Source organism: Anas platyrhynchos, chromosome 10 (assembly GCF_047663525.1).
Source record: "Anas platyrhynchos isolate ZD024472 breed Pekin duck chromosome 10, IASCAAS_PekinDuck_T2T, whole genome shotgun sequence".
NCBI lineage: Eukaryota > Metazoa > Chordata > Aves > Anseriformes > Anatidae > Anas > Anas platyrhynchos.
In genome coordinates this window covers 23379723-23407008 of record NC_092596.1, presented here as the reverse complement: position 1 = coordinate 23407008, position 27286 = coordinate 23379723, and the positions used below count along the sequence as shown (strand labels likewise).

Sequence of the window (27286 nt, the reverse complement as noted above, 5' to 3'; positions counted from 1 at the left end):
TCATTAACCTTGCATCTCAGGAGGAAAGGCTTGTTTGGGGAATGCCATGGGAATACAAGACCTGAGGTTCCCAACATGAGGAGCAGCACGCTCTCTCCTTTCTCGCTTGCTCTGAGGCCACTTTGCATTTATGTCCCCTGACTTCTGTGCCAAGTGAGTCAGTGCTGACACCAGCAACAAGTTTGGTAGGTCTATAAGAGATAACATAACCAGTCACCGCAGTGGCATCCCTGAGCACCTCAGCCTCAACTGCTCATGCTGTCACTCTGTTCCCCTGCCTTGCTCTCTCTGAGCCCCCTCAGGCCCCCACAAAACCGGTCTCTGTGACATACTGCAGCCCCAGCCCAGAAATGCCACACTCTCAACACTTGCAACCATTCAAATTAAGGCCTCTTTGGTTTCCTATCTGATTTCAGAAAATTACAAGTGCTCCTTAATCTCTTTTCACTTTGAACTGTTGCTCTCTAGGCTGCCATGACCTTCTTGGCTAACTTTCCTACACACCAACACCAGAAGAGACCATTTAACCGCATTGTCTAATCTGCACACCAAAGGCCATCAGTGTGTCCTCTGCATACTCATGTGGGAAATTCAAAGCTTTTAGTTCAAGCCCTCCGAACTCTCAGAAGCGTCTTTCAAGAGAAGAGGCAGCGGTGGAGGAGGGCAGCATTTTGGCTGCCCTCAGGCTGGGAGGTGCTGCAGGTGCTGGCTTTGCCTGCCAGCGCTCCCACACGACCCAAGGCACAATGTGCCCAGCTCCAGTTCCTGTAATTCACCCCGTTTCCTGTGACCATACAATGTGTTCATTATTTTGGCAGGAAGAAATATCATTTCGTGGTGTTGCTCCTGGGTTATCTCCTGCGCTGGGCCCGCTGCCCTGACTTGCCAGCAAGTGAGGAAGAAGATGTCTTCATGCTTCTTGGGCAAACAAACAGAAGAAAAGTCTTCCAAAAGAGATGCCACAAAGGCAGAAGTTAAGCAGATGAAGAGGTTGGATGCGCCTTTACAGGCTTTTGAAGGCTGGATCTGGGGCCTAGTGCTGGAGCCACCAGAACGTGAGGCCTCATCCTGAAGGGGAGCTGCCCAGGGTGGAAATGTGGTGAGGTCTCCAAGCCACCCGCACCAAGGTCTGAGCCCAAGATTCGTGCCGTGCCTCGTGCCCTCCCTTCCCTGCTGGATTTCCCCTGGATGAGAGCAGACCCAGCCAGCAGCAGCGTGGCTTGAGCCGGGTCTTAGGTGAGCAGTGATGGGGAAAGGCTCCTTCACCCCTCCTTGCTGGTTTGTGTCCCAGCTGAGAGGGCAGAGCAGGAGGGCTCCTTCTCTCCAGCCTCTCTGCAGGCACAGAAAAATGGGCAGCACCAGAGCATGGCATGCTCCTCCCCTAGTGCATGAGCAATTCACCCCAAAGCAAAAGAAAATGTGTTTCTCTGTAGGGCAAGCAAATGGACTCACCCAGCCCCAGGGACCCTGAGCTGATGGCCCCGGGCACGCTGCAGCACAGGGCGAGGTGCCCTTTGTGTGAGTAAAACCTCCTCCTCCTCCTCTCCTCCTCCCGAATGGCCCACGCTTGTTTTTCATACATCCTTCAGGTGCATCCTGTCAGATATTTCTAAACGCCGAGCGCTCAAAGAGGTGCTGATTATCTGCGCTTGGCCTTCTGCCCACAGGATACCAGTCTAAAGGTGAAGACAGCCTTTATCTGGAGGCCTTAGATAAAGTCTCGCAGTTGTTTAAAAGTCCCTTTGTGCCTGCTGCCTTTAAAAACATAAATGTGCGTAGCGTAAAAGGCATGCTTGGTATTGTTAATGAGCCAGAGAGGCAGAAACGCTAGACAAAAATACACAGGCAGCTGAAAGAAGAGCAAAGAGGTGCAGTATAACGTGGTCGAGGCAGAGGCTCGAGGTTTGCTGACCCGCCAGCCCTGGTGGGCAGGGAGGAAGGCTGCTGTGTCCTGCAGGAGCACCGAGAGATGAGCAGGGGAAGGCCCCGACGTGCCTGGCCCTTGTTCTGGTCGGGAACCAGGGACCCCCTGCAGGCACCTTCCTAAAAATAGGGCCACGGAGGCTGGGTATGGGGCTGGCTGTGTGCCTCGGTCTCAGAAGGAGGATGTCCTAGGCAGGATATCCTGGTAAAGCGGCCGCTTCGCTTCGGGATAAACCTTTCACCTCCGGAGAGAGATGTGCTGGCGGAAGGCCAGCTTCTCTTTTACAAATCTGCCAGCATTTTGCAGACACTCATACCTCAGTATTTCTTCCTAGGATCAGCATCAGCTGCTGACAAAAGATGCACGGGAATTGAAAACAAGTGATAAGCAGCTCTTGCATTTTCCAAATCACTTTGCTCTCACCTGAGACAATGAACATGGGGCTTCTCGGGTGTTTATTTGTTGGTAGGGTTCTTTCAAAGGTTCCTTCAAGTGATGAGGTAGCCCATGGTCCATAGGCAAAGGCTGGTGGAGAAAGTGGCCTTGCCTTTTGCCTTCCTGAGGACGTTGGCTAATGGATTTAAGTGCACGTCCACCAGCCGAAGGCAGCTCCAGGTGAAGGGTCCTCTTCTCCCTTTGCTACGTTGCTGTGGCAAAGCAAAGCTTCGTGGCAGGGCTCAGACACCATGGGGAAAGGTCACCACGCCTGGGCTGGAGCTTACACTGCAGTTATGTGTTAGGACAGCTCCCTTTTTTCACTTCTCTTCCACAGTTATGTTCTTGTTAATGGTGCAGGGTCATGGGACCAACTCAAGAAAAAAAAAAAAGAGAGGATAGGATAGGATAGGATAGGATAGGATAGGATAGGATAGGATAGGATAGGATAGGATAGGATATTTGAAAGGGACTGATGGAGATTATCTAAGAACACTTATATTCTACTGTACATTATGTACAACAAGAAAGGGAAGCATGCCAGCAGCCGTGTCATCTTCCCAAGCCCTGGGCCATGAGCTGCGGCACTGTATATCATGTAAAATCGGTCAGCTGGAAATGAGGCAGCTCATAAGGAGTCTCACTGTGCTGTAGGCGGGCCAGTTTGCAGCAATCCAAAAGAGGAAGGTCATTCTCAGCAGGCAGTACAAGAATTTATATATATATATATATGTATGTGTGTGTGTGTATATATATATTATATATATATACTTACATATATGGGAAAGGAATTAAAGGAAAGAAAAAGCAAAAAGGAATTGGGAATGATGAACATTATGTTTTATAAAAAATACAGTTTGGGGAAAATTTCAACCTGAAACCATTATATTATTTCAGAAACAAAGTCCAAACCCTTGGAAAATGTAGCCTCTAGGCTAAATAGTCTGAGGTTAACAAAACTTCCAAGAAAATGCAAGAAAATTGCTACCTTCCACTAAGTTTCTACTGATACAGCTTTTGGTTTTCCTTTAGTGAGTACTTACTGGAAAAAAAAAAAAAAAGTTTCTATATTTTTTAGTTTTTTTGCAAGCGAGTGACAGCAGGGAAAAGGAGAAGCAGCCAGCCTGAAGGGCACATTCGTGCAACTCAACTTCTGAGCAGGCAGAAAGAAATCCCTGTCCGCGGGCTCGGTCCCGCGGCACTGGATGCACTGATGTCATCGCCCTTCCAGCTGTTTTAACGTCACTGCTGTTCACATTTGGTGTGGCGAAGAGAAACAAACTACAGGATTTCCTGCTCTGCAGCCACCGTGCTGGGCTGCAGATGCCGGCAGGCTTCCAGCGCTCCGAAAACATGTGGAAGTTCAGAGGGGAGCCTCTGGGGCTGGGACTGCTGCGAAAGCTGGTAGGGAACAGCAGCAGAGGGCTCGCTCCTCCTGCTCTCTAGCATGGATGTCTTCCCCCTGAAGGATGGGAGCTGCAGGGAGGTAAGCTTGGTTTCTGCTATGTGCTTTCTTCAGCAGATAGAAGCTCTTGCAGTATCGAGCGACGTTGTCACGGTGGGCTTTTTTTTTTCTTTTCACGAGATCTTATCAGAGAGCCTGGTGCTACATCCTCAGCAGTGTCGGTGTGTGTGTCCTTGCCTTGCAGGGGGTGTGCATGAGGGCAGGAGGCTGCTGCGTGTGGCAGTGCGCGGGGCAAAGCCACTTTTGCAGAAAATAGCAAAACTTTGTCGTTACGGACAGAAGCTGCTGTAACCCATCAGCTCTGTTTATGTGTTTCCTATCAGTGCCTGGATTAAACAAACAAAACTGCTGCTTAAAGAACAAGTTCCAAAAAGCCTCCACTACTTGAAATTTGAAACTTATTTCAAGCCAAAATTGTGGTTTTTTTTGTTTTTTTTTTTGTTTTTTTTTTATTTTATTTTATTTTATTTTATTTTATTTTATTTTATTTTATTTTATTTTATTTTATTATTATTTTATTCTATTTTTGGACTTGGTTGCATTTCCCTCCAGCATCCCAGCACTGGACAGGACCAGAGCGAGGCTTTGCTGTCCCATCCTGTCCTGTCCCGTCCCATCCCGCTGTGGCCAGGGCCCCGTCCAGCACTGTCGGTCCAAAAAAACCCGTGGAAAAGATGAGGGTGCCTTTGCCAGGGGCTCTGGGAGCAGTAAATGCAATACCGCAGAAATGTAGAGCTGGGTGGGGCATGCAGTGATTCAGAGTAGCCAGGCAATTTCCAATAATGACAGCCATGTATGCGTCCAGAAAAATATACTGCTAACACACTCAGGAACGGCAACGTGGGTGTTGTAATAGCTGCCTTAGCATCCTATAGAACTGCAAAGTTAACTGATGCTCAGTGATGCTGCATCCACGAGTAACGGCCTTGCCCCTCTCTGTGTTTCCAGCCCGTAAACCCATTAGGACAGGAATTAATTTCAGTACGCAGCTGGATAAAACTCAGCTTTGCTGTTTAAAAAAAAGCCACCCAGCTCCTGGCTGTGTGTAAATTGGGGCTGGGAGAGGGCTTTACCATCACACCAATAGCAACAAATAAATAAATAAATAAATAAGGAATAGCAAAATGATGAAGGAATGGCAGGGAATATTTTGTGAAAGTCTGGTGCCGTCGCTGAGGCACAGCCCTGCCAAAGCACGGGAGCGTTTCTGCCCCAAAACTGGCATCACTGATGGTGAAAGACAGGGAGGGCCAGAGGGGGCTGGGGCAAGGTGCAGTGAGTGCTCCTCGTACAATGAAAACAGGGAACCAGCACCAAGAAGTTAAAATCCCCGCTCTGCCAGGAGGAGCTGTGCTGGAGGTGGCGGTGCCTTGCAGAAAGCTCCCCACTGACTCTTGCCAGGTGCTGAAAGGCATCAACCAAACACTGAAATAGCGACGTCCCGGCCCCACGTTGAGAAACCCACTGCTGGGCTTCCAGGGAAAGCCAAAAAACGGAGAAAATGGGTGAGATGGCTCCCCACATCTCAGGATCACCCCCACGCCCTGCCAGAGCTCAGCAGAGAAAGCAGAAACGTCCTGACCCAGGGCTGCTGGGTTAAGTGTGGTCAGCAGCCAAAAAGTGAACTAGTGCAGCAGTTGGGCTTTCACTTCAGCCTCGTGTTCTTGCAGCCAAGCCCTGGAGAAAGCAAACGGCAGCCGGCACCACGGCCAGGTTCGGCTCAGAGGTGGGTGAAAGCCCCGACCCTCCTGGGAGCAGAGGTGCAGCTCAGCAGAGAGGCTGCTGCCTTCATACTCTGTAAGATCTGGAGCCTCTAAGATACAAATATGGGATATATATATATATATATATATATATATATATATATATAATCCTACATATCTTTATGGAGCAGCCTATATGTATATCTAGATATACATCCTATATCGTCCTATATATCTAGAGCGAGCATCCTCTGTGTATATATATCATCCTATAAATCTAGAAAGAACATCCTATATATATATATTTATAATCTGACATATCTAGAGAGGGAGCATCCTCTCTCTCTCACTCTCTCTCTCCTTGTATGTACCTATAGAGAGGGAGCATCCCGTACACAGCTAGAGCACCCCGCTCTGCAGCACCCTCCTCCTGCATGCCAGCCCCCTGCACAGCTGCCTCCCGAGGAGGAGCAGGGTCAGAGCCTTCACCCTGACACCTCGTGCTCCCTTTTGCAGTTAGTTTAGCTTTGGGAAACCCGTCCTTGTGTCAAACACCAGGCACAGGGCTGTGGGAAGCTGCTTCCTAATTAAATGCCACTGCTGAGGGGCTCGGTGGCAAGGGCAGAGCTGCTGGGGCTGTCCCAGAGCAGGCTGCTGGAAGGAAGCCACAGGCGTCCCGACACCCTGCAGGCTGCCCGTGGCTCTGTTTCCAGCACCACATCTCCCAGAGGCAAATTGCACAGCGTGGGGCTTTGTTCCCAGATAGCAAATCCACCGCTCTCCGGAGACCCACACGTACCCCTGAGCCCCGCAGGACTTGCCAATGCCCCCGTGCTGGCAGTGGGAGGTGAATCAGGCAAATGGGGGAAAAAATAAAATCCTGCTGCAGCTCTGAGACAAGCGTATTTGTCTTCCTGCAGGGCCTGGGCTGCTGCTGGCAGATCCTGTCTGTTGCTACAACACGATGCCTGCACAGCGTGCCGGGAGCGCCCAAATTGAGTTAGCAGGACCGACAGAGGGACTGGTGTGCGTTCGGCTGGCTATTAGCTTAGGAAAGCAGCCTTGGATCTGGAGCCAGGGCTGTGATAGATCTGTCTGCACCTCCCTGGCTGGCCTCTGCTCCGCTCTGCTGCCAGCAGCATCGTTTGCTGAGGCTAATTACACTGAACCTCTGCGCGGATCCAAAAGGACAATTTTATCAGCCCGCTCAAAGCCCCACGGAAATCACCTGTATATATGGAGCTTGTCCTTCTACCCTGAAGTGCATTTATTGAATGTGGGGCAACACTGGGAGGTTTGGGGCATCACAGCACTTGTTTTTGCTCCCTGCAGAAAGCCTCCACCCGCCTGAATCCACCACGGAGCGAGGAAACTCGGCCGAGATGGAGAGCAACGCGTCCTCTGGGAACTGCACCCACCCGCAGATGGCCTTCCAGTCCACGCTGTACGCAGCCACCTACACCATCATCTTCATCCCCGGCCTGCTGGCCAACAGCGCTGCCCTGTGGGTCCTGTGCCGCTTCATCAGCAAGAAGAGCAAAGCCGTCATCTTCATGATCAACCTGGCCGTGGCCGACCTGGCCCACGTCCTCTCGCTGCCGCTGCGGATGTATTACTACATCAACCACACGTGGCCCTTCGGGAGCTTCCTCTGCCAGGTCTGCTTCTACCTGAAGTACCTCAACATGTACGCCAGCATTTGCTTCCTCACCTGCATCAGCATCCAGCGGTACCTCTTCCTCCTCCACCCCTTCAGAGCCAAGGACTGGAAGCGCCGCTACGACGCGGCCATCAGCGCGGCCGTCTGGCTCTTTGTGGGGGCCGCCTGCCTGCCCCTGCCCATCGTGAGGAGCCCGGCCCTGTCCAACAGCACCAACACCTGCTTTTCGGACCTGGCCGTGAAGCAGCTGGCGCCGGGAGCCTCCATCGCGCTGGTGACGGTGGCGGAGCTCTTTGGCTTCGTCATCCCCTTCGGCATCATCGCCTGCTGCACATGGAAGATGAGGCAGTCGCTGCGGGAGTGCCAGACAGAGCTGCAAAACGCCAGCGAGAAGCAGCGAGCGCTGCGGATGGTCCTGATGTGCGCCGCCGTCTTCTTCATCTGCTTCACCCCCTACCACATCAACTTCCCCCTCTTCATGATGGTGATCGAGAACATCATCACAGACTGCGCCGTGCACAGGAGCACGCTCCGCTTCCACCCCATCTCCCTCTGCCTCGCCAGCCTCAACTGCTGCCTGGATCCCGTCCTCTACTACTTCATGACCTCCGAGTTCCAGGACCAGCTGCTGCGGCACGGCTGTGCCGCCCTGCGGGCTCGCCTCGCACGCAGCCGCAGCAGCTTCTCCGTGGTGGATGCCGGCCACGACATCCGCACCAAGCCGAGAAACCTGCCCCGCTTCGGGCTTTGGTCCCTCCCCAAGCTCTTCGGCCGGATAAACAGCATGGAAATCCCCCCGGTGCCGCCCGACGAGCTCCTCCTGGAGTCCATCTCTTGAAAAGAAGACGCTCCCCGCCGCGTAGGTGCTCCCCGTAGCTTGAGTGAAGGTCCCGTTGGGTCTCCACACCCGTGCTGAATTCCCCCTGTGTGCAGCAGGTGCTGGGATCGGGCCCAGGAGGATGTTTTGGTGGAGGAGGTTTGGGTGCCGTGTTGTAGGTGTCAGGGACCGTTCGCCCTACAGTGTTCTCTCTCGTGTTATCGCTAAAATATCGCAAACAGCCGCCACAACCGTCAGTGTTTCTCCCCTGCTGGACTGCAGCTAGGTGTGGTGCCCTGCCTTTGCTGTCGTGTCAGTGTCTGTACCTATTTGTCGTGTTTGGCAGCCCTTCTGCATCCTGCCACGGGCTCCAGATCAGGACGGGTAATGGTGTGCATGCAGAGCAAACCTCTCCCTCCGAGAAAATCAACACTAAATCTGGACCTCGGGACTGCAGCAGAGAAGTTGGCGCTGCCATCTAGGAGCCTGTGCCATTTGGGGTGTTGCTAAAGCCTCTGCTCATCGATACAGATGTCACACAAGCCCCTCGGGTCTGCTTCATAAACCAGGGGTGGGTGCAGCCCTCGCTGGGACCAAGAAACGTTTACAAACCTGACCCGAGTGCATCCTTCGGGCTTCAAACTTGGGAGGAAATAAAATGTTCTCAACACGTCTTTGGGCACTGTGGGTGTTATTTCAAGCAAACCCTCCCATGGTTGTAGGGACTGACTCGAGCCACTCCCAAAGAGCCTCAAGAGCCCCGACGGCCACCCCCGGGCAGCATTTCCATAGCACCTTTTTCTTGGGCAGCTGCATTTTTTCTATTTATCAGCTAATTCGGTACTGGCATCACTCTCAAAGCAATGTCTCAAGGTGCAGGGGGTGTCTGTCCTGCTCCTGGCCCCCCTTGGGCTGCCAGCGGCCCCAAAAATCCCCACCACCACCACAGCCCCGTGGGCTGTGGGGTTTGCTCTCGTGCACTAAGGCGTTGGTGACTGCCGTGCCAAAAACCCTCAGAGGATTACATAAGTAAATGTAGGCAGAGGATTTTTTTTTTTTTAAATAGAGAACAGATTTACTGATAATTGGGTGCACATGTCCAGCCCATGTGGCGTTCCTGGCGAGGTGCACGCAGGCGGTGCAGTTCACTGCTCGCCAGCCAAAGGCAGACGAGGGGAGACCCACACAACCTGGGGAAATGCTTTTTGGGGCTTACCGTGCTCCAGCTCACACCGTCCCCTGCTGGCCTGAGCCTCCTCCTCTCACGAAAGAAAAGAATAATTAAGGGGTGTGGTTTCCTTGCTTGGTTTGGGGGGAAAAAAAGGCTTTTTAGGGCTGCAAAGAGCTGCTTCAGAGGGGCACGTTGGAGTGCAGGGGGTGGACGTCCAGGTCGACCTTGGTGACCACTCAGGGCATTTCTGGCATCCTGCTGAGCGAAGGCAAAGCCCGCACGACCCCATGGAGCTTCCCCAGCAGCCCCAGTTACCGCCGGGGCTTCACCAGTCTGTTTGCAGATTGCGCAGCTTCACGGCAGCTTCTGCAACGCAGCCCTGCCTCCGAGAGGAAAACAGGAAAAAGAAAGCAAAATAAAAACTCGCAGCAAGCTGTCACGTGCAGATAGCAGCAGCCATTCCTGCGGGCAGCCCTGCCTGCACCGCAGCTTGCAGGGGAAATAGAGCAGAACCCCCTTTTTTGGGGTTACCCGCACAGGTTAGTGATGAATTCGCTGTTGGATAACATCTTTAATAACTCCCTGACCAGATTTATGCCAGGAAAGGACTTGATCTTGTTCCTAACTTGAACTAAGTGAAAGTTTTCTTGTTGCTGGTTCTGCTTCAGCAGATAAGGCTGCGCTGGGTTTTACCCAAACCCGGCCCAAACCCAAGGAAACTCCCTTCTTGTGCAGGCTGCTGCCTCCTGCCTGCCGGAGCCCGGGTGGCTGCCAGCCCCATCTGTCCCACAGCCGACAGCACTGCGGCATCCCCAGCAAGGTTTAGGACCAGAACTGCTAAAATGGGAAAGTGAAGTGTTGGAGAGAAAGGGAAGGAAGGGGCGAGGGCGAGGGCTGATAGCAGCAGGCTCACCTCCACGGCCACTCTGCCTGCAGCTGCAGCAGTGCAGTGTCCTGAAATCTCACATGCAATTAATTGTTCTACTCACACGCAGTTAATTAAGCACACAAAATTCCCCAGTACCTAAATAAAGGCTCTCCAAAATGATGCCCTTCGTGCACAACGCTTTCTAGGGCACTGCAGGAAGGGAAGGAAAGCTGCTCTGCTCCGCTCTGCTCCGCTCTGCTCTGCTAAAAATACCTTGTCCTGCCTCCGGGACTGCGTGCCCCCCAACCTCACCTCGGCAAAACCACCCCGCTGGTGGCAGAGCCTGCGCTGCACACCCAGGAAGGATTGATCCCCAGGCAGGGTGAGTGCTGGCTCGCTGAGTGCTGGCACAGTGCGTCCTGGCACTCTGCTCCCTGCCGCCGCTCCCGGCCACTTGGTGATCCTCCCGTCCTCGCCCTGCGGCGAGGGGAAAGTGCCGTGGCTGGCACGGGAACAGACACAGCCAGGCTGGAGTGCTGAGGGTAACCCAGATGCACAGCAAGCAAATGTTGTTGCCAGGGAGTGGCTTCCCAGACAGCAGTGATTTCATCCCACCCAAGGCCAATTTTTTGATTCACGGCTCAGCCAGCTGCTGAAGATCAGGTCACTGATGGTTATCGGGGTGGCACTCTTTTAGAAATATGGGGCCGTTTGGCAGCTCCAGGGCCGGAGCGATGCAGTTCAAACCACAAATGCCTGCTCATGCAGAAGGGAAAGGACCTGAAAAATGCCTTGGTGCCCACCCAGCCTGGGCTGTGCCAGCGCTGGCAAGCCCAGGGCTGCCACGGGTCGGCTCTGCTGCGGCACAGTCACAGCCCTGCCAGCTCCATGTGGGTGCCCTTCCCTGGGCTCCTCCTTGGGTGTGCTGGGCCAGCAGCGAGGCAAACAGGCAGGCAGCCACCCTAATTTCCAGCCTTGCAGTCAGCTGCTGGTTAAGGTGAGGCTGCGCCGGCTGCAGCGCGACATGAAATGGGAAGGACGACCGCAGCGCGGCGCAGCGCGAGCGCCAGCTGTGCGCCGAGCGGGGCACTGGCAAAACAGGATATGGTTATGCTCCGAAAGGTGTTTTTGAAACAAGCAGCCGATCTGTACAGTAAGCACTCTTGCCACCCCGAACGCAGGCCAGGCTTTCTTATAAACGGGCCGGCTTCCGCAGAAATGAAAGTGCAAACTTGAGCACCCGCCGCGCATCTGAGCAGGAAAAGGAAAGGTAAAGTTTTCGGAAGCCAGTCTCTGTTCAGGAATTGGGAGGTTTTTGGTGCTGCTTTTGTTCCTGGCGCTTTGTTGGCTGTTGCAGCAGCAGCAAACCCCACAGCACGAGGCGGCAGAGCCGTGATGTGACCACGGGCAGGTTCTGCAGAGGGTGCAGCTCAGCTGAGCTGCGGCACACGGCTGCAGGCTGGCTCCCACTTTGCCCAGCGAGCCCCGTTTTCAGGTAGCAATTTGGCAAGCCTTATGATTCAGAAGCCTGGGGACTGCCAGGTTGTACATCACATGATTTTGGGGAGGGAAAAAGGGTTATCTTGCAACTGCTAAGGTGAAAGCCCTTTGTGAAGAGCACCGTGCTCAGGCAGCTGCCAGGAGGCGCAGCGCGCTCAGGGAAGCTTCCCATCGCCCGATGCAATTACAGAAACACCACAGGACCAGCGCGAATGAGCCGGCATCTCAGCAGGGTCTCGGGGCAATGCCACAAGGCCACCAGCCCCGCTGAAGCACCAACCCCCCGGGTGCTTTTATTCTAAAAGAAGCAGCAGCCTGATGCATCCCAGAGCCCAAGAGAACAGCTCTGTGGTGAAGATACCACGGCGCTGAAAGCAGCGGCTCCCACACAAGATTAATTATCCCACATTAAGCAACCACCAGGCTTCCAAAACAATGGCTGTATGCTTTATATAGCAGGAGCGTGAGCTGCTCAAACAGGCGAGTGCCTGTGTGCTTTGGGAGATGCTCCCCAGCAAGGAGCTGCGCCACTGCAGGGACCGGAGCATTGTCCCTGTGTCCCTGTGTCCCTGTGTCCCTGTGTCCCTGTGACCTTGTGTCCCTGTGTCCCTGAGGCTGCTCTCAGCACAGCATTTGCAGAGCAGAGCAATGACCACGGAGAGCCTCCTACTTTTGGGGAATCCCAAATGGGGCTGTGATAAGCTCCAGATGGAGTTTGTGAAGCATCCCCCGATGCAGGGTGTGCGGGGTCCTGCAGCGGGGGTCTCCTGCCCCAGCAGCCCCTCTCCATCCACCTCCATGGCAGCACTGTCCTCTCTGGTGAGCCCATGGGTGACAGGGGCTCAGACCTGGGCTCCGCCACCTTTCTGCTTTGGGAGGTGGACATGGACGAGCTGACGGCCACCCCAGTGTTGGCAGATCCCTGCAAAACAGCAGCTGTGTGGACTCGCAGCCTCCCAGAATAACGTCCCGTGTGGCTAACGTGGGAAGGGCTCCTGGGTGCCCTGCACCAGAAGCAGAGGCAGAACAGGAGGGCACAGGGGTGACACTACGTTACCTCCTCGTGCACCAGGCTGTGATTTCCCGACAGCATCTGGCCCTGGCACTGCTTGCCCCAGGGCAGGGATCCCTTTGCTAACGCTGAGTTTCCTTAAAGAGATCTTATCCCCATCGCACCCTCATCACTGGCCCTCTGCCCACTGACCCCAGCGTGCGCCCACCCAGGGCCACGAAGATGTCAATTAGCAATTAGCACACATGCTCGTTTTTCTCATGGCTTTTCAGTTCTTCCATTTCTGTATTTGTCATCAGCAGGGGGAAGAAGCACTAAATACAGAGATGAGCAAGTGTTTCTGCGTTAGAAACGTGTGAATCCACAAGTCTTGTCCTTGGCCAGGCGGGTTTGTGCTGGGCACCAGTGAGCGGAGTGGTGCTGGGAGCCCATGGGGACAGCAGCCCTGGCCCGTGCCCACAACCTCCATGGTGGGGAATGAAAAAAAGAGTGAAATAATCTCCTTCGACAGAGGAGAGAATGAGGAAAGAGAAAGGAAACTGAGTGATGAAACATCTAGCACAGCTTTCGGTCTCATCAGCTCGGTGTCCTTGCAGAAGGGGGGCTCTGCAAGGAGGAGCTGGCCCAGGGCCCTTGCTGGTTCCCAGAGCCCCTCCTGGTGCCCACGGGTGCCTGCACGATGCCACCAGGACACTGCTGGGGCCATTCAAGCCCTTGTGGTCCCCCCAGCCCCGCTGGGGCCACAGCCCCACCACGCTGAGCAGGAACCACCGTGCCACTGCGGCAGTTTCCAAAACACACCAAACCCAGCGGCGCCTCGATATCTCTCTTCACCACAAAAAAAAAAAAAAAAAAAAAAAAAAAAAAAGCAGGTCCAGCTCTGACCTGTTGGCACAATGAGCAGAAATAAACCAGGGCTGACGGGGAGGGCCCCGCGCCGGCGCAGGCTGCACGCTCGCAGAAGTTGCACTTTTGCTTTGTGTGCCGGGAGGGGTGGAAGCGCGCGCCCGCAGCGGGGCTCCACGGGCACAGCCAGCCGAGCCTGCCAAGGTAGGAGCACGCTTTTTATCCCCTGTTGCCTTCGATTCAAGGTTTAGATTGTGCTTTCTTTAGTTATTATCGCCGTGTGGGTTTTGTGCCTCCTGCGTTATAAGAGGGCTGGGGGTGCCCAGCAGAGAGGCGGGTGGGGCTCCGAATTAACCACCATGGGTCCTCAAAATTAACTGAAGGAGACGGTGCCGGGCAGGTCGAGCTGGTGCTCTGGAACTGACCCTGGGCAGGACGAGGAGCCGCTCGCTGTCTCCATGTTTCAGCCGTTCAGCAAGTGCTGGCCGGAGGCCCCGAGTGTGCCAGCGAGAGGGGCACGGCTCCAGCACAGGTGCCGGGTCCCCAGCCCCGTTCCCCGGTGCTGCCCCAAGAGCACCCTGAGGTCCCGTGCCCAGTGTGGGTGATCCCCAGCCTGGGCAGAGCTGGTGGCTGCCAGAAGGGGATGGGGTGCCAAAAGGGGATGGGGTGCTGGGGCAGGGATGTGGCTGGAGGGGCGCTTTTGGGGACCGTGCGACACAGGCTCCACCGGCACGTGCATACAAGTGGTGTATTTACTCCTTGCCTCCCGTCCCACTTCAGCATGTCGGAGTGTTACTAAATGGGCTGCTCTTTGCAGAAGGCAGTGTGCTGATTTTCCACCAGCAATTTTTTGCCACTCAATGGCAAAAACTCATGGAAAAGGAAAAAGGGTGTCTGTCCCTGCTGGTGCCCTGGTGAACCTGGTGTGCGTGGGATGGGATGGAGCGGGCACCACGGGAGCGCTGGCTCCGCTTGCCCCAGCTCCATGCCACGGGCATGTGGCTGTGCCCTGAGGGTGGGCATCAACAGTTTGGGTGGAAAATTCAAGATTTTGGTGTTTGATGCCACACCTTTCTACCATGGCCATCGGCGTGTGCCAGGGAAGGGACACAGGGGTGTGGGCACCAGGCTGACAGCTGGCTCTGCTCCTTGGGGTACATTTTCCATTTTTAGCTGGGATAAATACCATCAAGAAAGGAGAAGAGCTTGGGCAGATGGCTAAAAGGTAAAAGCAGTGTATGTCATCAGGAATTAAACCAGAGTGTTTACATTTTCTTGCACATTTTGGGGATTTACCCAACTGAAATCCCCCTGCTGGCCCGGCTGACTGTCCCACGGCAGACCCATGGCTCCAGCCAGCTCTCTGGGGGTAGAAGAAATGCCCAATCCCTCCCAGAAGGAGTCCCAGGAGTGTGTGGTGAGGATTTATGGTACTCGGGGTTGTTTTGGGACCTTGCTGGCTTACCTGACAGCCAAAACCTCTCCATCCCCCACACCCAGCCAGCATGGACACAGGCTGGGAACGCGGGGAGCGCAGGCAAGGCTGGAAGCACCGATACCCTGAGCAGGAGCAAACAAGATTAAGGATGAACAACAGAAAGAAACCCCTTCATCCTGCTGTGCCAAGGCCCCACAGCCCCAACCTGTAACATCTTGGCTGTTTCCCTGCTTTTTCCCCATAATGAACATTCAGCACTTCAGTGACTCATGTTTCGAGTAACCACAGACGATGATGAACAGGCACCTGCTCGGCTTCTCTGCAGCTGAAGCAAAACAAGCTGGCTGTGTCCGGACTGCCTCGCAAACACGGCGTTGGCAAATTTATTCTGGCAACCCAAGGCGCAGCTGGTGCTCGGTGCAGAACGGGTGCTGCACGAGCGGATGGATGCTCAGGAGGCTACTGGTACCCAGGGTTAGGATGAACCACACAGCTCCTGATGTAACCCCGGAGGTGTCTGCTCTGTGCCAGGGCAGCCAGGAATGCAGAAAGGCAGGGGCTGTGCTGCTTCGTGCCAAGTACGGTGAAGTTTCAGCAGAGGCAAAGTAAACGAGACCATGAGGATGGCCAACAAAAACGCACTGTGGCTTCCGCGGGCAGATGCTACCAAAGAAGTAAAGAGAGAAATTTCCACGATCAACACAACAAGAGGCAAAAGTGTCCCCCCTGGGGAAGAAGGTAAAAACCCAAAGGTCTGCCAGAAAGCTGCTTCAGGAGAAAGAAGACTTTTTTTTATTATTATTTTTTTTAACCTGAAAGCAGCCCTATGTAATTAGTGGTTTATATTTGCATAACTTCTACTTTTATTTATTACGTATGATGATGCTGATGCTGATGATTACTATTTTAACTGTAATGCCTGGTTGTTACCACTGCCACAACAGGACAGCAACAATTCCAGGGCTGTACAAAGCCTGGGCACCGGGCAGTGATGCTGTGCCCCCTCGCTGGTACCCACGGGAAGGATGCGCACACCCCAACATCTCCACCCACACGGCTTCATCAGGACCCTGAGCTTCCAGCTGAAATCCCCGCTGAGCTGGGCTTTAGGAGCTGAGCTGGGCTTTAGGAGCTGCAGTCTCTTTGCTTGTTGGGGTGAAGGCTGCAGGGCTTGCTGATGGAGCTGGCAGACTCATGTGCCCGGCTCTACTGAGTCCTGGCCCTAAAACAGCTGGCTGCAAACCTCACCTGGTGTTCGTGGCTCATTAAGGACAAACAAATTGTCTTCATCAAGCACCCTAAAGCAACCAGCTGTGGGGTCTCCTTGGCAAAATGAAGAGGGGGAAAAAAGGTCAGGAGGAAGAAGGAAGTCGTGCCTGGGGAGAGCCTCACCCCCCCAACACGCGCCCTGAGCCGACGAGAGACGAGTGCAGATGACGTGAAACAAAATTTCCTCTTTCTGCAGCTTTTTTTAGCCTCCTGCTGGTTTTTACGCAGCGCTTTTGGCTGAACCACCGCGCTGTGCAATGTGACTGCCCGGGATTTCCAAAGTGCACTTTCTCACCACCACTGGGCGGGTGATGCTGCCCCCTGCACCGGGGCTCTCGGGGCCCCCGGGGCCGCAGCAGCATCTCTGCCCAGGCGGGGGTAGCAGGAAAGTCCCTGGGCAGTGGGGAGGGCGAAACACGGGCAGCTACGGAGGCAGCTTGTGTACCCAGCGATGGTTTGTCCTGGAGGGGTCTGTACCCACACCACACGATGTTGAACCCTCCCCGGGAAGCTCACGGGAGTGCACCAAGCGCTGCCAAAACCCTGTCCCATCCGCACGCCCCTCGGTTACTGGTGCCAGTAAAGCAAATGGAAACTGAAGCCCTCAGCCCCAGTTCCCCTCCCATGACTGATAAACCAAGGAGTAGGTAAGCACCAGTTTTCCTACGTGACTGAGAGATTACTCACATTTCTAGAATTAATTGTGCCCTAGAGGTCAGCCTCAGAATTAATAGCAGGACTGGAAAGTCTTCACAGAGGAGGCTAGCTGACCCCACGGCTCGTTAATGGGCGCCTCTGGAGCTGAATGAGATTATTTCTCGAGCCCTTTTGCTCTCCTGACTGAGTTGGATGTGGGCTCCCTGGAAAAAGGAAAACATCTCGGTCTCTTTGGACTCATCACTCAGGGGTATGGCAAGAGAAATAAAATGAATGGGCACATAAAAGCTGTCTTGAGAACAGTTTCCTTTGGCAGATTTTGTAGTTTTACAGAAAGCTGCTCCAAAGTTGCAGTGCAATCACACCGACAAGTGCTGAACATCAGCCTCACTAAAAAGCTTCATATTTTAGCACCTGTGCCTCAAAGTACAGGAAAAAAGCATCACGGATTGCAGCAGGGTGAAATTTTTAATCTATAAATGTGCCTCGGGCACATCATGTGGCACCACACTTTTCTCACTTGGACCTGTAGGTTTGGTTCTTCACGCTGAAGCAAAAGGTGACCTGGAGAAAGTTTGATCAGAGATCTGAATTCCCTCTATATTTATTAGATCTGGTTTTTGGTTGGTTGGTTGGTTGGTTGGTTTTTGGTCTGACATATTCAGATATTATCAGCTGCCCACTATGCAAACAATTTTTAAACAAAGTCCTCCTACAGTCAGCTTAGTTTATGGGGAAATGACTCCTGGTATTTCCCATGGCTGCAGCAGGGCTGCTCGCAAGGTGGCGAATGGAAAGGCTCAGAAAAAGCTGTTGGGAGAAAGTGTGCATTGTTCTGTGGCAAAAAGCAGTTAATAAACAGGCCACTTGTCCCTGCTTGCAGTACGAATGTCTTATTTTCAAAAAATAAATGAAAAAGTTGACCCCCCCCAAAAAAAATGCGCGTTGCTTTGATGCACCTGTGCTGATGCACCATACAAGTGGTGGAGGCTGAGCTTTTTCTTTACCTTTCCAAGAGAAAGCCCTGGCAGGTAGCTGACAGCTGCTGTCCGCGCCTCCCACGCTGCCCTTTTGCCTGCAAATGCTGACGGTTTGGTGAAAGCCACCGTCCTGGGGCTCCCACGCCGAGGTGCAGCACCAGTGTCTGTGCTGATGGAAGATTTACATGAAAATGCACGGGGCCATTCAGATGAGCAGCGCATTTCTTTCCATCATCTTCTCGGTTCTTTGTAGCCGTGGTGAGTGTGGGAAGTTTCTGAAGGACTTTCCCGGAGGCCACGGGAGCATCAAACCCATGGGGAGGATGGTGCTGGGGCTGTGGGCTGCAGGCATGAGCTGAATCTGCCCCGTGATGGAGCCACTGCAGGGTGGGCTGTGCAATTAAACCCATTTTCTATCCGTTCCTCAGTGGTTTGTCCCTGACTTCCCTTGGGCGAGAGGTGGTGCTGGGTAGAGGGGTGAAGAGCTGACCTCTTCTAGCGAGGGGTTGCTGTCGAGGAGAGATTTTCCTCCCTCTCCTGCAGTCCTCCTGCAGGCTTTGCTGCGTGCGACCCGCGGCTCTGTGCGGCGCTGTAACTGCACCTCTCTGTCTTTCAGCTGTGGGACCGTGCCTGCCGTCAGACTCCTGCGCTGAGGGAAGGGGCTGCAATGCCACCCAAAAGGTGACCGAGGGTGCAGACCTGGCGCCGGACTGTTGACTGCTTCAACACGTAAAGATGGATTTCTCCATGGGGATCCCAGCTCTACCAGCACCGCAAGCAGATGCGTTAAGGTCTGGTAACTTCTGAAAAAGCAGGAAGGACACCTACAATACAAGCAGGACTTGAATGAATCCAGAGCAGAGCTCCTCACCAGATGGGACAGGATCGCCTAGCTGAAGCCTCGTGCACAAACATCAGGGCTGAAGGAGGTTTACACCTGTTTATTTAGGAACCAAAAACCTCAGGACAACCTGGCTGCGGGGTGCCGGTGAGGACCATGTTACTGTGCCGGAGTGCTGACGGCACACGCCTGCGTTGGCACAGCAGAAGACTTCATGAAGAGCAAAGGTGACCAGTGCCCGAAAGGCAGGAAGGCAACGGCTTGGGACAGAGGTGCTACTGAGCTCACAGCTCTTCTGCTCGCCATCTACACACAGCTCCTGGGGGCTCTGGGGGAAGGAACCAGAGCTGAGCAGGAATCTAGAGCCCAGCCATGGAGAACAGCTCAACCTGCTCCAACAGCACCAACCTCAAGCCCTACTATGCAGCTACATACACTTTCATCCTCATCCCTGGACTAATAGGAAATGTATTGGCTTTGTGGGTCTTCTACGGGTACATGAAAGAGACTAAACGGGCCGTAATATTTATGATCAATTTAGCCATTGCTGACTTATCGCAGGTTTTATCCTTGCCTCTGAGGATTTTCTACTACTTGACTGGGACGTGGGAGTTTGGATCAGGCCTCTGCATGTTTTGCTTCTACCTGAAGTATGTCAATATGTACGCCAGCATCTACTTCTTGGTTTGCATCAGCGTGAGGCGGCTTTTGTTTCTTATGTACCCCTTCAGATTCAGCGACTGCAAACGCATTTGTGATGTGTACATCAGCATTGCTGGGTGGATCGTGGTCTGCATTGGCTGTTTGCCTTTCCCTCTGCTGAGAAGCGAAGAAGCAAAAGGTGCAAACAAGTGCTTTGTGGACCTCCCCGTGCGGGAAGTTGACCTTCCCACTGCCATTGCAATGATGACGCTAGGGGAATTGGTGGGATTCATAACACCCCTTTTTATCATCGTATATTGCTCGTGGAAAACCATCTTGTCATTAAAAGAAAAAAATGTTGCTTCGCCTGATCTTGGAGAGAAAAAAAAGGCTTTGAAGATGATTCTCACCTGCGCTCTGGTATTTCTGATTTGCTTTGCGCCTTACCATATCAGCTTCCCGCTGGATTTCTTCGTCAAAACCAAAAAGATTAAAAACTGCCGCGTCCAGGAGGTGATCTCCCTGTTTCACGCCGTGGCCTTGTGCCTTGCCAGCCTCAACTCCTGCGTGGACCCCATCCTCTACTACTTCACTACGGACGAGTTCCGGAGGCGGCTGTCCCGGCAGGAGCTGCAGGAAAGCGTGCAGCTGCACAGCCACAGCTGTGGCAAGAAGCACTCCCAGGCCACGCTGCAGGAGGAGGCCACCGACTGCTAGCGCTGGCTGCCCCGGGCACGGCCCCGGCTACCGCAGGTGCTCGTGCGGATCTGGCCCGTGGCCGATCTGCTTCCCCAGGACACGTGCTGTAGGTGACCCTGCTCGAGCAGGACTCGATGAGCTCTGGAGGTCCCTTCCAACTCAACCGCCCTGTGGTTCTGTCACACTGAGAGCCGCTCCTCAGGCACGCTTCTGCTGGCCCCCAGGAGGATTTGAGCTAAAAATACAACAACAAAAAAGCCCGATCAAGCCCCTGATGTTTTAATACTTTGGCTGCAAGCCTTCCCTGTGTAAGCACCACTGTGTAAATCCCACAGGCCCCACTCCCGAGCTGGGCAACCAGGAGCAGGCTGGTGTTGGCAGGAGCAGGCCACGCAGCCCTGCCCCGCTGCCACCCACCCATAGCCCAGTCTCACACCCTGGCACCAGACAAGAAGCTGCCAAGACTTTGGGATTTCCCTATCCAGCAAGAATTCAGTCCTAAAGTTAGCACGTGGCCCAGTATTATGTTATTCTGAAGCAACGGGCGATGGCACAGCATCTTTAATATCTGCATGTGCCTGAGGCCTCAGGTCACCCCAAAGGCCTGGTTGCATCCATAAACACCCAGGACTCGATTCTGGGGGTGCATCAGTTGACAGCTCCCCAAATCACAATGCCAATCAAGTGCCCAGACACTATTTTTTTTCTACCATCAGCCATTTTTTTTTTACCATCAGGTCATTTCTGGATCAGGGTAAGAAGTAGCAAGATGCCACGAGCGGCCCTTTTTACTGCCTGTGATAAGCTTTAAACACAGGGCCCTGCTTTGAGTGTATTTAGTCAGGGTAAGGGCCCAGTGAGCCTCTCAGGTCCTTTTTTTCTCCAAAAATGGAGTAAATGGTTCCCCTTTCTCTGACAAGAGACTCTGCACCATAACACCTGCTGTGGTGTTATCATCAGTATTACGGTGAACTGCCCCTGAGTCCAGGAGTCGACGATTTTGGGGCTGGGATAACTTTCTGTAGTTGTAAAAAATCCACCTTAGTGAAGTTCAAGTCATTAGCACCAGTTTCGTTAAGATGGGGCACAGGAAGCTGAGCTTTCTGCAGTTTACTGTGATGGGAACTCACTATATGCCGAGTCCAAGGAGCTACCTCACAGGTGGCTTTAAAAATCTGAGAGAAATATTCAAATGTGGATGTATTTTTAATAGTAAGGTCTGTAAAATCAAGCAACAGAAGCTTCATGCTCCACTGGTACTTTATTTGCACCTTCTTGTATAATCTGTTGTTACGTGAACATTTGAAATGTTACATTTTGAATTGTAAAAATACTGTGATATTAGATTTTATTTAATGCAAATACTGTTTTATAGATTTTATTTATGAAGACATTTTGTAGAAAAATGATGTGAATTCCAGAGACTGTTGGAACACAGAAAGACCTTTTTTAAAAAACTTTTAAAATCCCTCTGTATAATAAACCACCCTGCCCACACTGCCAGCCTGTGTCTGTACATGCATTCAGCTGAGTATGCACCACTAATTTGCAGAAAACGAGCAGCACATTGTAATTTGTTCACAACAATAAAAAAAAAACTATTTATTTTCCAGTATCTGCTTGCATTTCCTGTTGTATATAATCAGTTCAGTGGTCATATTTGAAGATAATGCACAATTTTAAGCTTTTTTTTGCCATTTATGAACACTTACACGTTTCAGACCCACCCTAAATGGAGTGTTTTCCCTTAGGTCCATCAGGCTGTGAATTGAGTGGTGTTTTCTGGGGGATGGGAATGAAGCCCCCAGCACCAGAGGGAGAGTCCCTGACCTCTGCTATGCCAGCCACATGTGCACCCACCACTGGTCTCCTTCCCCCAGCCGTGTGGGAGGCAGCAGGACAGCCCAGCACGACCCCACAGAGCCACTTTTAGCTTCAGAGCGGGGAGAGAAATCACATGAAAGGTTGTCAGAAGTTCAGAAATAATCAGACGAGAAGAACTCGACGTGCTTCAATTTTCCCACTTAGAAAATACCGTAGGCGCAAGAGCAGCCATTTCCTCCACGGTGTGGTTTATTCATATTACTATTAACGGTCTCTTTTTACAGGAAGTCTGCTGCAATGGTCGCGGTAGCTCGCGTGAGCCGGGTTCAGGTGCTCTGCCTGCCTTCTCCTGCCATCCGTGGCAGCTCTGCTCCAGGCAGGGTTTGCTTCAGCTGCCCTCTCCATCACCTCGTAGCACTTGGCCAACAGCATTGCAGACGCCTGGGGAACAAAAATGTTGCCTCACTTAGGTGAGCAGAAGGCATACGTTGTGCCCAGGGGTGGCTCAGAGCAGAAGGATGCTCCAGTGTCCTTCCAAAAACCCAAAACCCAAAACCCAAAACCCCCAGCTCGTGCTAGGCCCAAAGGAAAGGTGCATCCTCTTTCCAGCAGTTACATCTCAGGGGAGTTTTTCTTCATCTGGCAATGGAACAAGACTCCTCCAAGGACTCACCCCGAGGCTGGAAGGCATGGTTCCTGCCACACATTTTATTTTTTCTTCAGATTGTTGAATTAAGTTTATTCTCAACTTTGAAGCTTTGGAGCCTTCACCATCACCCTGAAAAAAATCAAACCCTCCTGGGAAGTTTTCATTTTGTCAAAAATACAGTTTCTCATTTTAAAAAGTAAAAATAAAATAATAATAATAAATAACAATAACAATAGTTAAATTAAAAAAAAAAATAAATAAATCACAAGGCCAGGTAAAGCATTTTTCCTGTAAAGCTAGTGTATGCTTGGGGACCTTTGAGTGTTAAGAGCAGCACCAAGGCAGGGGTTTTTTTGGGAAGCCCTGCATGAGAAGAGCATGGCAGGCTCGTGGGTTGAAGCAGAGCTCTCAGCTCTGGCCGTGCTGGTTTGTGAGCGTCTCACCACCTTGTTTCCACCAGCCCCCCCGCCGCCGCGCGCCTCCGAGCCCACGCAGCGCCTGCCCCAGCCGTGGCCCGTTTCATCACAGCCCGGCGCCGCCTCGCACAGCTTCCCCTGCTAACAATGCACAAAGGAAGAGACGTGACGGGGTTTCTGCATCTCGAGGCGTACAGTTGTACTTGTGAGCCACGGCTGCTGCAGCAGCGGGGGAGCGTGCGCCCTCCCCTCTTCCTGTCCTCCTTTTCAGACCTTCCCGAGGTGGCTGAGCCAGGTCGGAGGCCACAGGAGCCAGGAGCCTGTTGCTGATGGTGGGCTTGAAAAAAGCACTGGGAGCTCTCCACGTAACTCAAAGATCCCCCTTCTTACAGTTCTTTACCTAAGCATGGTTTTTGTTCCCCCATGTGCTTCTCTCCATCCATCAGCGCTGCGTTTATTCGTTATTTTGCCATCGGGTTGTCAGTGCCCAGCGAACGCTGCCCATTTCTCTGTACTCAGCGTTAGGCTTTTCTGATGCAATCAAGCAAGCACCAGCAGCAAGTTCCGACACCTCGCTGTTCGCTTCCTTTTTTGCTTTGCTGTTAGAGGCCAAAAATCAGCATCGCCCCCGGTGTCCCCAGAACAGCTCGGCACCCGCGCAGAAAGCCCGCACCGCTGGCCGGGCAGCCTGGAACATAGCTCACGGCCATACCCTAAAACCACAGTGGCCGAGCCAGATACAAATCAACCCCATCCAACAAAAAAAAACAAGAAAGAAGATAAACTATCATCAGAGATGGTTTGATGAATACCCTGACAAAGAACAGAGAAGCTGGAGTGGTCACAGCAGTGCCTGGGTTCACATGGCCAGCTAACACCAAGTGTGGTTGGGGTCCAGATTTTGGGCTGATAAACCAACCTCTATGCAAATACAAGCCATATGCTATACACCAGGGCCCAAAAGACAGAGTTTCCAGATCCAGCTTTGAAAAAGGTTCTCTTATTTATCCAGGATAAAATAGCCCCAAAAAGCACATCCTCACAGCAGTTTTGGTAGCACCACTTGCTGCTGTGATGATTTTGTTGGGAAGTAAACTGCTTTACTGGCCCTTCTCTACAGTGATTTGCACTAATGAATTAAGTTGCAGGGGTAACACTGCTGATATAAAGCAGAAGGCCACAAGGATTTCTCAAAATTTAAAAAAAACGTGCCAAAAAGGAGATCATTTGGGAAGCTGGGCAGCCCTAGGAGGATCTTGGGGTGAAAATACGACACTCCAGTTGAAATATGCAGTCAGAGACAGGGATCATTGCTTTTCTTATCACATCTTTCCTCTGGTGTTTATTGCTTCCTGCTTTATTAAAGCCTTGAACTGCATTTAGGAATAATCTCCAGCTGTTACAGACTACTTTGGGGCATTGGTACACCTTCCGTTGTGGTTGTCGTCCCTCTGCTGCTGAGAGAGCAATCTTCAAGCAACAGAAGGAGGTGCCTAGCCCAGGGCCAGGCGTATCCATCTGATATACTCAGGCCTAGATTTAATTGTAAAGAGGTTTTAGCATCACCTGAATCTCACTGGCAGGAGCAGATCCTGGTCCCAAAACACGGCAAAGGGATAAAGCTGTCACTGCCCCTCCTTGTAAGTACAGGAAGAAGAATGGTCAAAATTCCTGCTCAATCCAGGAGGGGATTTAATTTCCTTTTTCCTCTTGCTATGGAAATGCTCTTGGTGATTCAAAGCAGTGGAAAAAAGAAAAGGTGACAAACCAGAAGCTGGTGCTGGGTACAGGGAACAGACCCAAACATGACTTTCAGCGGTTAGTGCTGTCTCCTCAAAGGGGAAGGTGCTTGTTCCTGCTGCACGCTCTATTTTTGTACCTTGCGTCAAACCAACACTGGATACAATCCGTAAACACCCCCAGCTGCTGGGAGGCTGATGTGGGGTTTTTCTGGTGGCAGTTGGCACTCCCCGATAAGGGAACTCCACCCTGCCCTGGGGACGTGACGACCGAGCGGTGGCTACCCAAGGAAGCCGGGCTGGCAACACGCACAGATGTCCCCACAGCCCCTTCAGGCTGCGGCACCAGGGGACGTCAAGGAGTTCTCCACCTGGTCACAACCCGTGCTCAGCTCTGGGCAGACACGGAGGTGGCAGCACCAAGATAAAGTGAGGGGGAGAATGAAGGCTCCTGGAGATTGGCGACCTCCACGGTCAGCAAGTGGCTGAGCTACAGTTGTCAGGATTACAATTTTCAGCGCAGGTCTCATGAAGTTTTCTCCCCCTGACTTTTTTTCCCCCCTAAATCTAGAATTCAGGGAGTGGAAAACAAGGGAATAAATGAAAAAACAAACCATCAAAGGCAGGATGAACGTAACATAATGGTTCCTGTATTGTACTATGAGAATTAACAACTCCCTTCTGCCTACCCATTTTCCCAGTGAGCTCAACCATGATGCAAGAAGGAAAAATATCACTGGGGCTCCAGGTGAGGAAAGGCCATGGCTTTTACCAGCTACAGCGTGCAGTCATCTGTAGTCTGCTGCAAGCACCAAACGCCCAGCTTCATCTCCCTGCTCCCCTTCCAGATGTCCCAAAGGAAGAAATCTACCTCAAACTCGCAGGTCCCCTGAGGTCTGTTTTGCTGACTAGGTTCTCTAATCTGCTGGAAGGCTGCATAACGGCACTGAATCACAGGGCTGAGACGTTGCCCAAACCCCACTATTACATGACAGGGCTGGTATTTAAAGAAATGGTAACTCCTTGTGGTCAGACAGAGGGCTGCGCAGCTAGAAAGAAAGTTCCCAGGAGACCTATGTAAAACAGAAGCTAAAAATCACATGGCTTTGAGTTTCTAGTTTAATGAGAGGTTTCTTATTTGAGTTAACACCAACCATCAAAGCCTCCGTCCCAGCACCATCACAAGGACACGAGGACAGGGCCAGGTTCTCTCTGCAGGACAGTCAGGGAGGCATTTTCCCTCCACCCTGCCATTACGTTGCTATCTTTAAAGCAAGCCACAGGCTACAAAAGGTTCCAGGGGACACGTCGGCCACAGGATAGGGATGTCCTTAGAAATAACGCCACAGATTCCAGGAAATCTTTTACAAGCAAGGGTCAAGCAGTTCCTTTTTACCAGTAAAAGGGATGTGAGGCAGCTGGCGCTGTCTCCCCGGGGGGCAGAGGACCCCTCTGTGCCTCAGCCCCAGGGCCAGAGGCACTATCTTGAACTTCTGCCTGTCGCAGAGGCAGGAGACAGCCACCAGAGCTGCCCAGGATGGTTTGGTGTGGGGCAAATGGTGCTGGTACTCACCGGGCTAAGGGACAGCCTGGCGAGCAGCAGGGAAATAAGTGAGAATTTGGCATGTGAGCGCTGAACTAAACGCACAAGAAATCCTGCCGATGACTTCATTTCTGATGGGGTTCGCCCTCAGATTCCCATTGAATATCCACACACCTCTGAAGCTTACTTGGGATTGTATTTCATAATGGGAACATACTCCTGTGCTGGCTCACGGCCACGTTTGATCCCAGAGCAGGGCCCTGGTGTGCGTGGTGCCAACCCCCAGGTGAGCACCAGGGATTTGTTAGCATCAAGGGCCGTGTGAGGGCAAGTTTGCCTTCATTCACATCCATTCAGCAGAATGAGATCACTTTGGGGGCTCGGGTGTTTGTTCTCAGAGATCTGATCTGTGCACGACAAGCTCTTGGTAGGATTAGCAAATGGGGACTGCAACCCCATCCATCCAAAGGCAAAAGGAGGAGCACAGAAGCAACACTGCAAGGCTGATAGTAGGGCTTTGGAGCACGCGTCCATGCTCCCCAGTGCAATGGCACAGCCTGTGCAGCCTCTTCCACGTGTGAAAACGTATAAAAGGTAGAAAATCAAGCAAAAAAGAAAAAAAAAAAAAAGAGAGAGAGAGAGAAAGTCTTGTATAGGGACATGTTATTATATTAGTCTAGGACATGTTATTATCCAATGGTATTTATAAATAAGAGATACAGAAGCTGTTGAGATATGGAGCTCCTTCTCTCACACTCGGGGCGCTCAGCCAGACACTTTGTTTTCCCTCCTGTTAGCATGAGTCACTTCCCTTCCAAAAATCTAGGGTTGTAATCTACCACAAAACAGGGCCCCAGAAATACAGTGGCAGTCAGCACCTCCAGATGCAAGCTCCTCTTAGCTGGCAGACAGTTTTACCTCCGAGTCACCCCCAGCCAAGCAAACCCACACCACAGATCCCGCCTTCAGACCGTCAGCAGTGGAAGGAGGTGGCACCTTTGGAGGGCCACTTCTGCTTGGCAGCTACCCACCTGCTTCAGCCGTGCCTTGCAAACTGTCCAACATGAATACCAGAGCCTTGGTGAGAGCAGAACTCAGGACATCAAGGAAAGCAGCTTATACTGCCGCGCAGATGTACGAGATAAGGCTGAATGCTTTCATTTCTTTTCAGAGCGCAAACTTGAGTGA

General features: G+C 52.4%; 2 protein-coding genes and 1 long non-coding RNA gene across 6 annotated transcripts; 2 read left to right on the top strand and 1 right to left on the bottom strand.

The window, feature by feature from the left end:
* Positions 1-1462: 1462 nt before the first annotated feature.
* Positions 1463-8677, top strand: LOC119717898 (putative P2Y purinoceptor 10). Of its 4 annotated transcripts, none has more exons than XM_072042926.1 (2): positions 1463-3845; positions 6448-8677. In XM_072042926.1, exon 2 carries the CDS (start codon positions 6802-6804, stop codon positions 8023-8025), a length of 1224 nt encoding a protein of 407 aa, XP_071899027.1. In that variant the 5' UTR covers positions 1463-3845; positions 6448-6801; the 3' UTR covers positions 8026-8677. The 4 variants fall into 4 exon arrangements, with proteins under 4 accessions (XP_071899027.1, XP_038040442.1, XP_038040443.1 ...); XM_038184514.2 differs by having other exon boundaries at positions 1468-3845; positions 6860-8677; XM_038184515.2 differs by lacking the exon at positions 1463-3845 and adding an exon at positions 4340-5550 and having other exon boundaries at positions 6860-8677.
* A 4769-nt stretch (positions 8678-13446) lies between these two features.
* On the top strand, positions 13447-21542 carry GPR174 (G protein-coupled receptor 174). The gene is made up of 2 exons (XM_038184375.2): positions 13447-13605; positions 18362-21542. Exon 2 carries the CDS (start codon positions 18959-18961, stop codon positions 19943-19945), a length of 987 nt encoding a protein of 328 aa, XP_038040303.1. The 5' UTR covers positions 13447-13605; positions 18362-18958; the 3' UTR covers positions 19946-21542.
* Positions 21518-27116, bottom strand: LOC119717878 (uncharacterized). The gene is made up of 3 exons (XR_005268197.2): positions 23217-27116; positions 22425-22529; positions 21518-22192 (listed from the first exon to the last, which is right to left on the bottom strand). It is a non-coding gene; the product is annotated as an uncharacterized lncRNA (long non-coding RNA).
* Between the last annotated feature and the right edge of the window lie 170 nt (positions 27117-27286).

What these genes read in the sequence shown, in the direction of transcription:
- LOC119717898 (XM_072042926.1), top strand. Translation starts at nt 6,802, where the DNA reads ATGTGGGGCAACACTGGGAGGTTTGGGGCATCACAGCACTTGTTTTTG.
- GPR174 (XM_038184375.2), top strand. Translation starts at nt 18,959, where the DNA reads ATGGAGAACAGCTCAACCTGCTCCAACAGCACCAACCTCAAGCCCTAC.